The 14686-nt window shown below is 39.6% G+C and overlaps 1 protein-coding gene across 6 annotated transcripts in view; it reads left to right on the plus strand.

Annotated features, from left to right (window-relative positions):
• Positions 1 to 14686, plus strand: part of LOC126418536 (eukaryotic translation initiation factor 4E transporter) — a 320599-nt gene that overhangs the window by 133466 nt on the left and 172447 nt on the right. For 5 of the 6 annotated variants that reach the window (XM_050085342.1, XM_050085344.1, XM_050085348.1 and 2 more), the window contains exons 6-8: positions 1302 to 1454; positions 3272 to 3402; positions 3521 to 3634. In XM_050085342.1, the coding sequence (XP_049941299.1) occupies positions 1302 to 1454; positions 3272 to 3402; positions 3521 to 3634 (398 nt within the window). The remainder of the gene's footprint in view (positions 1 to 1301; positions 1455 to 3271; positions 3403 to 3520; positions 3635 to 14686) is intronic. The other variant, XM_050085347.1, reaches the window with a different exon arrangement.

A 14686-nucleotide genomic window follows, 5' to 3' on the forward strand; every position in this document is an offset into this window, starting at 1 on the left:
GAATCTAATTGGGGAAGGCAAAGTTGGTATATTCGTTTGTGTTAAGTTTATGGAAGAAGGTAGCCCATATTGCCTACCTCATTCTGAACAATTATGGTTATTCCTAATAGACATCCCTTAGTATTTTTGTAATTGATAAATTCTGTCTGACAGTACAGCCCATACTGTTTCATCATTGTAAAGTTTCTTGTTTCTCTGACTTGGTTTCAACTTCCTCAGCGTAGTGCCCATTATCTTGTGGATGTGATGAACTTATTTCAGTTTTGTGATAATAATTTCACCAGAAAACTGCTGCTACTACACTGTTGTATGCTTTAGAGTCCCCCACATCACCTAGGAACTTCAAGTAACACTATTTTCATTTGTGGGTCAACCAAAAATTTCAGTAGGTGCAGAAGCCTCCATTCCACCAATCATTCCTTCATAGTTCCTATCAAAGATGTTCTGCTTAGTTCTTTAACATTCATAACAATGTTTTGTACAATCTGAAAGTAGATTACCTTTTGGGTATCCACACTGGTCAGCGTACCAACAGAATTCTTAGAACATCTACGTACAGCTTGAGTTTATATTATGGAAAGCTGTTTTCGACAGTCCTATCAATAAAAGCAGCGTAATGTTGCCTTTGTAATACTGCAATCCACAGCTTTCCATATAGAAAGCTAGTGAATTCATTTGATGTTAAGTAATGGACATAATATTTTTAACATTTTAACAGGTACAGACATTTAAAAAAAGGAATAAAATACTTCATAAAGTTTGCAATGTACATAGTATTTAATAAATAAAATTGCATATCTTATAATCGAATAAAAATGTGAAAATGTCAGATTTCTATTCTAACTCCCATTAAACTGTGAAACTAAAAAACTGATGTAAAGGTGAGAACATTAAACACAGGAATCAACAGGACAAGTAGGGAAGTTGAGATTTACTCCAACAAACAGGGAAGTAGTGAGTGAAGTGGCGAGACAGTGAAATTTTGCCACATTTTCCTTGCTACCTCCAACAGTTTCCCATATAACCCATATAAGGAAATGTCTGAATATTTGTGGCATTCTGATGCTGCGGTTTATATTGCAACTAATTTTCACTAATTTCTCCTGCGAAGTGTAAACTGATGCTGATGATTGTACCTTAGTGTTTGTTGCAAGATACAAAATCTTTTAGGTCTGATATACATATCACTGGCAATACATTTGTTGTTTGCAAGTCTTGTGAAAATATTTTGCTGAAAAGGAAAAAAAGATGGTTCATGTTTCCTTAATGAAAAATTGTTTAAAATGTAAAATCATTTGTAGGGATCCAAGCCACCGTGAAGTGCAGTCGAGACGTATTGGCAGTGGTCGTATTGTCACTAGAGATGTCTGGGACTTCCGTATAGATAAAGAGCAAGACCAGAGTTCCAGTGAGTTTGGCTTTCAGCGAAATAGTACATCTTCAAGAGATGAGAGGTATGCTGTGAAATTTAGCCAGTGGTAGTTAGTTTATGGTGAACATTTTTTAAGTCTTGTATTTTAAATTCTGAAGATATTGGAATTAGCTTCCTTTTCATTCTGTATTCTATAGAGCAGTATTACAGCTTGTGGATAATTGATAGCATGTCTCAAAATTTTGTTTGTCCTGCAAGTTGCATAAAATTGTTCAGCATTAAATTATTAAAACTAACTCATGATAAATTGTCTGTCACATTATAAATGTGACATACCGTGTCATTTCTTCCTGTCATTACAGATTAGTTGCTACTCTTAATCCTCATTGAAATTGAAGCAAACATGCGCCAGTGAACAAGAATCCCATGGTGTAAAAGCTAGGCACGTGTGAGCAAGTGGCATTGCCGCGTAAGATTCCCATTCATTTCTGTTAACTCATGTTCCACTGGTTGGCGGTCATCTAATGAACCATCGAAGGAGGTTCGCGTCTTCTATGCTGCTGTGTTAGCAGCACAGAAAGCTCCTCTCTGCTATCTTGTCTTGTTTTTATCAGTTCTGAGAGAGGGATTTGTCAGAAGAGAGTGTAATATTGCTGATAAAAGAACATGGATACCATATGTGATTCAGATTGACTGAACAAATGCCAAAGGAAAGGAAATGATTCATAGAAAACTGCTGGAGCACTTGGATGTCCCACTGGTGATGGGAGATAAAAGAAAAATTTATTAGATGCTTGTATGAGGTGGGAACAGAGTGAATAAGCACAAGATTTGTTATAATTCTTTTTTAAATGAAGTGCAATAAGTTCCCTTGAAAGTAAAGGAGTCTCAGTATGTAGCTATTATACTGATTAAAAGTAAAAGCATACAAAAGACCTAATCATTCTTGTTGCTTATTTTCATTGTAAGGGTAGTTACATGGTGGGGTAAATCATTGTTAAATATTGATGTAATGAAAGAAACTAAAATAAAAATAATTTACCCTCAACCACACCATCTGCTCTCTAACAAGCTATGCAGCAGATTTTATCTGACAGGTCATATTTCTAATTTCATTAATATAATTTTATTCACCTATTCCTTGCACATATTTAAATAAATTCATGTAAGTGCTTCACACGTGATAAAAGATATCGCAAACTATTTTATTTAGCAGGTACTGAAATGGGAAATGATCACCTAAAGCTTTCCAGTTGATAGTAATGAGAGTACAAATGCTAGCCCCTCTTCCAGTTACATTAATTTTGATAATTAGTGTGCTTTTAAATTTCATCCTCAGTTGTAATGAGAAACAAGTGAAAAGTGTCAAGAGACATCTGTATAAAGCTCAGACTAACGCAAAGGAACGCTGGAGTAGCATTTTAGTGTTAAGTACACAAGATCCACGCATTTCATGTTTATGTACTGCAAACTGAGAAAAGTAGATTCTTCCTTTCCCATACCAGTTTGCTTACTTCGTCTAAAATAGTGCACTCACCATGCAAAATAATCCTCTCTGAATATTTTGCAGCATTCTTCTAATTTCAGTGTCGTATCTTGTGTGTTCATTATTAGTGCAAAATAGTAATACAGAGCTCATAGGTAATGTTTCTCGAGTTGTCTTCAGTTCCCTGTAGTGTAAATGCTTGTGTACACACACACACACACACACACACACACACACACACACACACACACACACACACAAAGTGAATCATAGTGAACACTAGGTAATTAGATGCTAGTGCACACTGTTTCCAGTGTGAAAGGGGCTTTACATTCCTTTGGAGTTTTTATTACAAAATTTTGTATTGTATTGGTGTTCATTCTAAAGTTTGTTTCATATAAGTTTAATTTCAGGTTTGACCGTCGATCATTTGGAAGAGATTTTGATCGTGATAAAGACAAGTCCAGGGGGGAAAGGAACCGTTACAATGACAAGAGGAGAGCTTACAGTGACAGTAAAGAAGAAGAACCAGAGTGGTTCTCAGGTACTCTTCTGTGGCAATTTAGTAGTGTGCATTAAAGAATTACATGGTATGTGAGGCCCTGATTTACTTCATGTACCCTGAAATGATAAAAGAATAATCAGTGCCCATTTCATTTCAGGTGGACCAACTTCACAGAATGATAAAATAGACCTTGGAGGATTTGGAGATTTTTGTGACGATGGCAGTCTCGGAAGACCAACAAGAAAGAGTGCTTCACAAAAATCTGGAAAGAGTAAGAAATGAAATGTTCCTTGTACGAAAATATATCTGGTGCAACTCAGTGTATGACTTGCATGCCAATTTCACACTAAACTTCATAGCTACAGGCATCATTGAACTGAATAAGTGTATTGTGTTGTTGCACTGAATACTGGATAAATATAATACACACTCAGTAGCAGTTGAATTGCACATACTTAAATGTGCAGCATCTAAATACTGCAATGACAATAGTGATGTATTGTGGCACTAAATTACGCAGCAGAAACATACAGAAACTACCCCGATCAGACCACTCAACTACTGCCAACAGCTTGGAGTAGGGTAGTGTGAGTCAAGGAAAGCACGTCTTTAGGGATCCCAGTTAGGATTATGAGCAGACAACCCCGCAGGGCCACATAGGACCCTCATGTTACTGAGCTGAGGAAATATCTATTCTGACATAGAACAATGGAATGGTGCATTGATCTATTTGCAAAAATCTGCAGGGTGCACTAATTTACAAATTATTGTATAGTAGGTTTCTGCATCGTCAGTGGCGTTCTGAGACAATGGCAGAGTTATCAGGGAGCACAATTTCATCCCATGTTTATATTATCTGCAATAGAATACTACTACCTGTCTGTATGGAACCCTATTGAAAAATTGAATGCATTGCCTCCTGGTTGCTGATGTACTCATACCCTGACGTCACTGTACCATGACTCATCAGAAATGACGATTTTCTGTCCTTTGAGTGTCAAATGATCACTGCCACACCTACAGCCTTTAAGTGGTGAGCAGCAATGTGCACATAGCAAACATTGGACTGAAGCTGTTGTGTGCACAATAGGGGTTTTGGAAAAGTTGCTCCTCGTTGGATGTTCCCACAGTATCTTCAGGAACTACTTCTCACATCCAAACGGAGAAGCATTCTCCTTCAGTATCTACCAGGGACAAGACTCTCAGGATCCCTCTTGGGAGGCAATCCCTCGGACTGGAGGCATTACAGCAAATGATGACTGAAGGAGCTTTGGCCTATGGGTTGCAGGCTGTCTGTTCGTCTGTCCCTGTGCTCAGTGCAGATAGCCCCTTTAACAAACCTTTCCCATCAAATCTGTGGCAGAGGAGGAGGAGGAGGAGGAGGAGGAGGAGGATTGGTACAAGGCTCCTTAAGTGCTCCCAATCATAAGATCTCCCCTCAGTTGAATTCTGAGCAAATGTTTGTGGAGATGGTTCCATCCCCACTGGTGGCAGGCAGTGATCTTGTGACATAACTGATCCTCGTGGTGCCTTCACACCTACCCTGACCACCAGTCACGCAATCAGTGTTACTCTAAAGGATACTGCTGTCACCTGACAGTACTAAACCACCTTGCTTTGTATTCTGTGGTTTGCATTGCTTTCAAAGAAAAGCGTTTAACTGATGACCATTCTCTAATGCACTATGGTAATTCTGTGTTCTGCCAGAACCATACTGTTCTCAAGAGTGTATCTGGAGAGCTATGTACTTCGGTTCATAGAGATGTCGTCAGGGAACGGATTTCCCTTTGTACCTCATTGAAGGCAATAGTGGTGCAGGAGCAAAAGGCATCAGTTCCCATTTGCAAAATTTATCTACCTCCAGGCAGACCAATTATGTTGAATTGACCACATTAATTGGACAACTTCCCCACTCCCTCTCCTTTTCTCCTTTTTGGAGACTTCAACACACACCATCTCCCATGGAACCACACTTTGTCTGGCAGAAGCCTTCTACAGGTAAATGACCAACTTCTCACAGACATGACCTGTGCACTTCAATTATGGTTCTCCTGCCTACTTCAGTGCCACCCATTGGTACCTTTTTAGCTGTTGACCTAACAGTCTCGTCCCCTAATCTTTGGCTTTGCTACATGGATCACTACACGACAACCTCTTTGGCAGTGACCACTTTCCAGTGACCCCTGGGTGTTCCCTTGCTGTTGACTGACACAGACTACGAAGTTCGGCACTTCACAAAACCAACTGGTCTGTATGCCTCTGCTGCTACATTCGCCACCTCTGTCATATTGTACTGATTTTTGAAAGTCTTTTCGGGTTTGCTGCCGGATCCTAAAATCAATTTGAGTCAAGTTGATTTTAGGATCCGGCAGCAAACCCGAAAAGACTTTCAAGACTTATTACGCCGGGAAAGCCTACGTAGTCACATATTGTACTGATGTTATGCAAAGCATATGAAGTGATCGTCCACGTCATTGGAACTGCTGTTCCCCTTTCTACAAGTCCCCTCCAACTGTTGGGTGCAGTGAACCAAAGACCTTTTAACAGCTGTTCAGGATTGCCAACAAGCACTGTAACAGTTCAAACCACATCCTTCACAGACCATTCTTATCACTTGAGCTCCAGAAAGTCAGTTTATCAGGAATTCATTGAAGGGCTTGGCCCCGGGGAGCACAACGACTTAACCAATTTAACAATGATGGCAAAATGTTTAAACAAATGTAATACCTTAAATGTCTCAGGCTAACACAATGGTTTTCAACTTTTTAACAGATTCCTTAGAGAGCTGACAAATTTAAGCAAATACACAGGCCAGCAAAAGATCCAGCTGACTAGGGAAAACGACACCAAAAGAATTAGAGTATAATGACTTATCTGGAGACTAGAAATCTACTCTGTAGGAATCAGCATGGGTTTAGAAAAAGACGATCATGTGAAACCCAGCTCGTGCTATTCGTCCATGAGACTCAGAGGACGATAGACACAGGTTCCCAGGTAGATGCCATGTTTCTTGACTTCTGTAAGGCGTTCGATACAGTTCCCCACAGTCATTTAATGAACAAAGTAAGAGCATATGGACTATCAGACCAATTGTGTGATTGGATTGAAGAGTTCCTAGGTAACAGAATGCAGCATGTCATTCTCAATGGAGAGAAGTCTTCAGAAGTAAGCGTGATTTCAGGTGTGCCACAGGGGAGTGTCGTAGAACCGTTGCTATTCACAATATACATAAATGATCTTGTGGATGACATCGGAAGTTCACTGAGGCTTTTCGCAGATGATGCTGTGGTATATCGAGAGGTTATAACAATGGAAAATTGTACTGAAATGCAGGAGGATCCGCAGGGAATTGATGCATGGTGCAGGGAATGGCAATTGAATCTCAATGTAGACAAGTGTAATGTGCTGCGAATACATAGGAAGAACGATCCCATTTCATTTAGCTACAATGTAGCAGGTCAGCAAGTGGAAGCAGTTAATTCCATAAATTATCTGGGAGTACGCATTAGGAGTGATTTAAAATGGAATGATCATATAAAGTTGATCGTCAGTAAAGCAGATGCCAGACTGAGATTCATTGGAAGAATCCAAAGGAAATGCAATCCGAAAACAAAGTAAGTAGGTTACAGTACGCTTGTTCGCCCACTGCTAGAATACTGCTCAGCAATGTGGGATCCGTACCAGATAGGGTTGATAGAAGAGATAGAGAAGATCCAACGGTGAGCAGCGCGCTTCGTTACAGGATCATTTAGTAATCGCAAAAGCGTTATGGAGATGATAGATAAACTCCAGAGGAAGACTCTGCAGGAGAGACGCTCAGTAGCTCGGTACGGGCTTTTGTTGAAGTTTCGAGAACATACCTTCACCGAGGAGTCAAGCAGTATATTGCTCTCTCCTACGTATATCTCGCGAAGAGACCATGAGGATAAAATCAGAGAGATTAGAGCCCACACAGAGGCATACCGACAATCCTTCTTTCCAGGAACAATACGAGACTGGAATAGAAGGGAGAACCGATAGAGGTACTCAATGTACCCTCCGCCACACAGTCAGGTGGCTTGCGGAATATGGATGTAGATTTAGATGTAGATTGAAGCCAGAAGGCAAAAAAATAAGCAAACTGTGAAAAGAATTAGGCCCACACAAATCATTGAAGAAAAGACTTACGCAGAAATCATTGTGCTACAGAGCAGCTTCACCTGGGGTAATAGCAGCAGCAAATCTTAAATGCCGGCCAGTAATACCGTACTGCCGGTATGCTCATTCTTCTCAGGCTGAGCCAGTTGCACACAGACAGCAGAAACAGTAGCTGAACCATCGGGCAACAGCAGGTCGCTCGTAAAATCAGTGTCATCTGACAAGAAGATTCCTACAAACAGGTCAATTGGTACAATAACACACTTTCACCAGATAGCTGCCTCAACAAGCAATCCAGAATAAGGTAAAACCGCAGCCAGCAAATAGTGATTAACAGTCAAAACTAAGAATTTCAAGAATAGTAAAATTCAAACACTGGAAATAACCAAGAATAAGTATATTGATATAATCAAGGCACAAACATAGTTTAAGTAGACTTTAAATAACTATTTTGAACTTTCTTTCTGGATTTAAATCATGGTGGAAATTTCACTGCTCTCCAGCAGCACATCAGGTATACTAGCAGACATGGCCAGATCGGACTAAAACATAAAAGAGCACATTGACCCTATGCCATCCGGCGATGTTACGCTGGTGTTGAGCACGAAATACTGCTCAACGGCCGGCAACACCACAGTGATGTCGTCTGCATAGTATCGTGCAGTGGCTGGTGACAGCATGTTAGTATCTTTTGCTTTCTGTGTTGGTGTTGTGTTTAGATAACAATAACTTACGCACGTCAACAAGTATTCTGTTTTTACAAGTACTTGTGCCCTTTCATCTTGGCAGACGAAAAAGAAAGGAGGATTATTTACGATGAATGTGCGGACGTCTTTTTGATGTTCTGGACGACTTCATTGATTGGGAAGAAGACGTTGGATATCAAAAAAATGAAAGTGAAGCAGAATCATAGGAAGACAGTGGAATACATCCAAGAATTTGGCGAACGCTGCGATTGCCATCTGATTCGGCTGAATCAGACGAAGAAGACAGTGCACAATGGTCAGACTTCGATTTACCGAGGACCAGTAATAAATTTGAAGGATCCCTGGGCCCAAACGTATTTCCCAAAGATAGACAGAGCATTGAGGATATCACACAATTATATATTGGGAACGATCTATTTGAATATATTAGCAACGAAACCAAAAAGTACTACAGTCAAAATTGCAATAGAAGGAAACTGGATTTAAAAAATGCCAAATTTGTTGACATTATGGGACCTGAACTTAGAAAATGGTTTCGGCTTGCTATCTTTATGGGAATTGTAAGAAAAGCAAGGATCAATGATTATTGGTCAACGAATCCATTGATAGACACACTGATATTTTGCAAAACTGTCCCCCACAACCGATTCAGACATATATTATGATTTTTACATTTCCGACAGCAAAAATAAACGAGATAATGCCGACCTGCTTGTCAAAGTACAGTTCGTAATTGATTATTTTTCCAAAAAAGCTTAAAGAAACGTTTAATCTAAGTCAAAACATCTCAATTGATGAACAGGTTGTATACAACCCGGGACAACCGGGAGAACCAGGAAAAACCCAGGAATATTTTTCATCTGGGAGAAAACCAGGAAAAACCTGGGAATTTTTTAGAACTGCGGGAATTTATCATTGTTTTAGTTTCCGCTTAAATTTTTGTAATTTTGACTGGTAAGAATCCATACTCTACCAAAAGATATTATTGCATCCCCATGTTGTTGTTGTTGTTGTTGTTGTTGTGGTCTTCAGTCCTGAGACTGGTTTGATGCAGCTCTCCATGCTACTCTATCCTGTGCAAGCTTCTTCATCTCCCAGTACCTACTGCAGCCTACATCCTTCTGAATCTGCTTAGTGTATTCATCTCTCGGTCTCCCTCTACGATTTTTACCCTCCACGCTGCCCTCCAATACTAAATTGGTGATCCCTTGATGCCTCAGAACATGTCCTACCAACCGATCCCTTCTTCTAGTCAAGTTGTGCCACAAACTTCTCTTCTCCCCAATTCTATTCAGTACCACCTCATTAGTTATGTGGTCTATCCATCTAATCTTCAGCATTCTTCTGTAGCACCACATTTCGAAAGCTTCTATTCTCTTCTTGTCTAAACTAGTTATCGTCCATGTTTCACTTCCATACATGGCTACACTCCCTACAAATACTTTCAGAAACGACTTCCTGACACTTAAATCTATACTCGATGTTAACAAATTTCTCTTCTTCAGAAACACTTTCCTTGCCATTGCCAGTCTACATTTTATATCCTTCCCACTTCGACCATCATCAGTTATTTTACTCCCTAAATAGCAAAACTCCTTTACTATTTTAAGTGTCTCATTTCCTAATCTAATTCCCTCAGCATCACCCGATTTAATTTGACTACATTCCATTATCCTCGTTTTGCTTTTGTTGATGTTCATCTTATATCCTCCTTTCAAGACACTGTCCATTCCGTTCAACTGCTCTTCCAAGTCCTTCGCTGTCTCTGACAGAATTACAATGTCATCGGCGAACCTCAAGGTTTTTATTTCTTCTCCATGGATTTTAATACCTACTCCGAATTTTTCTTTTGTTTCCTTTACTGCTTGCTCAATATACAGATTGAATAACATCGGGGAGAGGCTACAACCCTGTCTCACTCCCTTCCCAACCACTGCTTCCCTTTCATGCCCCTCAACTCTTATAACTGCCATTTGGTTTCTATACAAATTGTAAATAGCCTTTTGCTCCCTGTATTTTACCCCTGCCACCTTCAGAATTTGAAAGAGAGTATTCCAGTCAACATTGTCAAAAGCTTTCTCTAAGTCTACAAATGCTAGAAACGTAGGTTTGCCTTTCCGTAATCTTTCTTCTAAGATAAGTCGTAAGGTCAGTATTGCCTCACGTGTTCCAGTGTTTCTACGGAATCCAAACTGATCTTCCCCGAGGTTGGCTTCTACTAGTTTTTCCATTCGTCTGTAAAGAATTCGTGTTAGTATTTTGCAGCTGTGACTTATTAAGCTGATAGTTCGGTAATTTTCACATCTGTCAACACCTGCTTTCTTTGGGATTGGAATTATTATATTCGTCTTGAAGTCTGAGGGTATTTCGCCTGTCTCATACATCTTGCTCACCAGATGGTAGAGTTCTGTCATGACTGGCTCTCCCAAGGCCATCAGTAGTTCTAATGGAATGTTGTCTACTCCCGGGGCCTTGTTTCGACTCAGGTCTTTCAGTGCTCTGTCAAACTCTTCACGCAGTATCATATCTCCCATTTCGTCTTCATCTACATCCTCTTCCATTTCCATAATATTGTCCTCAAGCACATCGCCCTTATATAAGCCCTCTATATACTCCTTCCATTTTTCTGCCTTCCATTCTTTGCTTAGAACTGGGTTGCCATCTGAGCTCTTGATATTCATACAAGTGGTTCTCTTCTCTCCAAAGGTCTCTTTAATTTTCCTGTAGGCAGTATCTATCTTACCCCTAGTGAGACAAGCCTCTACATCCTTACATTTGTCCTCTAGCCATCCCTGCTTAGCCATTTTGCACTTCCTGTCGATCTCATTTTTGAGACATTTGTATTCCTTTTTGCCTGCTTCATTTACTGCATTTTTATATTTTCTCCTTTCATCAATTAAATTCAATATTTCTTGTGTTACCCAAGGATTTCTATTAGCCCTCGCCTTTTTACCTACTTGATCGTCTGCTGCCTTCACTACTTCATCTCTCAGAGCTACCCATTCTTCTTCTACTGTATTTCTTTCCCCCATTCCTGTCAATTGTTCCCTTATGCTCTCCCTGAAACTCTCTACAACCTCTGGTTCTTTCAGTTTATCCAGGTCCCATCTCCTTAGATTCCCACCTTTTTGCAGTTTCTTCAGTTTCAATCTGCAGTTCATAACCAATAAATTGTGGTCAGAATCCACATCTGCCCCTGGAAATGTCTTACAATTTAAAACCTGGTTCCTAAATCTCTGTCTTACCATTATATAATCTATCTGATACCTTTTAGTATCTCCAGGATTCTTCCAGGCATACAACCTTCTTTTATGATTCTTGAACCAAGTGATAGCTATGATTAAGTTATGCTCTGTGCAAAATTCTACAAGGCGGCTTCCTCTTTCATTTCTTCCCGCCAACCCATATTCACCTACTGTGTTTCCTTCTCTCCCTTTTCCTACTGACGAATTCCAGTCACCCAAGACTATTAAATTTTCGTCTCCCTTCACTACCTGAGTAATTTCTTTTATCTTGTCATACATTTCATCTATTTCATCATCATCTGCAGAGCTAGTTGGCATATAAACTTGTACTACTGTAGTAGGCATGGGCTTTGTGTCTATCTTGGCCACAATAATGCGTTCACTATGCTGTTTGTAGTAGCTAACCCGCACTCCTATTTTTTTATTCATTATTAAACCTACTCCTGCATTACCCCTATTTGATTTTGTATTTATAACCCTGTAATCACCTGACCAAAAGTCTTGTTCCTCCTGCCACCGAACTTCACTAATTCCCACTATATCTAACTTTAACCTATCCATTTCCCTTTTTAAATTTTCTAACCTACCTGCCCGATTAAGGGATCTGACATTCCACGCTCTGATCCGTAGAACGCCAGTTTTCTTTCTGCTGATAACGACGTCCTCTTGAGTAGTCCCAGCCCGGAGATCCGAATGGGGGACTATTTTACCTCCGGAATATTTTACCCAAGAGGACGCCATCATCATTTAATCATACAGTAAAGCATCCCCATACTGCAGAATAATATTTCAACAATAAAACATAAACGAGAGAAAAACGAAAAAAACTTAAATTGCAAAGGAAATGCGCCATATACAACGATGACACACTGTGCTCATGCAAGCATGTGCCAACAGCCAAATGTGTCAAAGGCTTTAGGAAGACTATGCAATGCTTCATAACAACAAATTGCCTCTGATAAGTGTGAAGTCACAACTGTTTACATTAGATGCTTTTTAGCAGTTACGAGTGGTCTCATGTGCATGTGCAGTTGAGTCGCGTTTGGGTAGTAGATTCTCATACTTCTGGCTACAGGAATGTGGCTGTTGGCTGTGCAAGAAGTCGCAGCAAACAGCTAGGTGCTACCGGGAAAATGGGCGCCAAATTCATATTCTTGTGGGGAAAAAACTTGTTTCACAAAGCACCTAGCATCCAGCACGCATTGGTCTTATCGATTATTCATATGATTCTGAAATGCATCCCTGTAGGTTTTTGAACACATTTTAATTGATTTCTGAATGAATCATAGGTTCATTTTTGAATGCTTGCATAGTGTACTTCATGTGTCTGTCAGGAGAATCCTCGTCGCATCTAGAAATAAACTTCCCATAGACAAAAGGGGACAGGGCTGTACGAGCTGAGTAGAGTAAAGCCGAACGGATGAACACCAATCGCTGTGCGATTATGTGGTTGATAGGGTTTGCAAATGTTCAGCGTTGTTATAATTACTAGTGAAATTCATAGATTGAGTCTACCAGAGTGGAAATAAACGACTAACGGGAATAACTGGTGAGAAAGATTACGTATTATCTTCTCGGCGTATTCAAGAAAATAAAACTTCGACAGAAAATTTTTGGCCATATCCCTACACTAGTAAGGACCAGTTGTACAGTCCCCAGCTAGGAGCTGCTTAATTTCTATTCTGGAAGTAACGCGGAAAACGTGTTGTACGAAAACAAATTTTGACAACGGCAGGAATAGCTACAGTACAGAATTCTTGATGACAAGATTGTTTGCTAAAACAAGGAAGGAGAAGATACGGGGACATCACACAAGTTAAGGAAGAATAAGAAGATTCCAGATTTATATAAAAATTTCGTAATACTACTTTTCGATCTCGTGCTTGAGAAACTGGTGTGTATGAATGAAATGCGAAACTATTTCCTAACATAAAGCTTTTTGCATGTAGTAGGCCTTATAGGCATTTGATATTGGTACTTCATGAATTATGTTCTGTCATGTTACAAAAATGACCATTTGTGCCAAAACAGTCTTGTTTGTTGTGTGTTACAAAATTGCTGCAATATTAGAAAGGCCTATTTTATTTTATCCAGCAGACAGTGACAAAATAGAGTGTGCAAATTTTCTGAAGAGTCCTTGTTCTGCCGATTACAAATAATCCCATTCGCTATTGCTAGATTTTTTTAAGAGGGGGCAGGCTGTCAAACGGTCCAACTGGGAGCAGGAGAGGCACCACAGGACATTCCAATTTCCACTGTCCTATGTAGGTTTGATGGCATCCATTACAAAATATACACTTTTCAAATCCACAGAACGAAATTCAGTGACGTGCTATAGAGGAATGCTGTATGAAGAGGCGTGTCACTGCACTTTGCCACACTGAAGACCAAATAGCATGTCTTACATTCCCTCAAACACATATGTTTTATGTTTGACTTTTCAGAAAGATGTGTGCTACAAGATGAACATACTTTTGAAAATTCAATTTTTTAGTATTGACCCGGTTCGCCAAATATCGTGGATCCGAGGCTGATGCACAGAGTAGTCTGAATTATAGTGGGTAGTCTCCACGTGACCAGTGTTTACGTTTAGTGATCTTGCTGTCTCCCCTTCGTTTACTCTCACATCAAATGAAAAGAAAAAGGATATCTGTGGCCGGGAGCTATCAACTGAATTAAAATATATTCACATAATTACAGAAGGCTAAAATGTCATGTTTCAGATTTTATTTTATTTCCACCTTTATGACAGTCAAGCATTAATCGCCTTGCAGAACAATGAAGTTATTTTTGTCTGTTTGCTAAAGAAATTTGACTTCTATTAACCTTTTCCGCAGAGGCAGCCAATGTATTTGAAACAAAATTTTTAATTCCACAGTACTGGCTAGTTTCAACTGTTTGCTGTATTTCAAGTGCATGTTCCCATCTTCTAGCATGTGTGGCATTATGCCACAATAAAGAACCAAACATGATATAATACAGTACTGGTGCTCCAAGAAAATTTACATCCCGAAAACCACACTGAAAAGCTTAATATCAGATTGAGGTCTACTTCTTTGGGAATCTGGACATACGTATGTGCACTTTAAGAATGCACTTTAAACGTGCATATTTTAGTGTGGTTCACCAATTCGGATACTCTTGCAGTATCCTCTGATGTCTTGTTTCTTTTATGACATAATGTATGATCTTGTACATGTACATGTACATGTACATGTACGTACATACGGGCTT

Source organism: Schistocerca serialis, chromosome 9 (genome assembly GCF_023864345.2).
Source record: "Schistocerca serialis cubense isolate TAMUIC-IGC-003099 chromosome 9, iqSchSeri2.2, whole genome shotgun sequence".
NCBI classification, from domain to species: Eukaryota; Metazoa; Arthropoda; class Insecta; order Orthoptera; family Acrididae; genus Schistocerca; species Schistocerca serialis.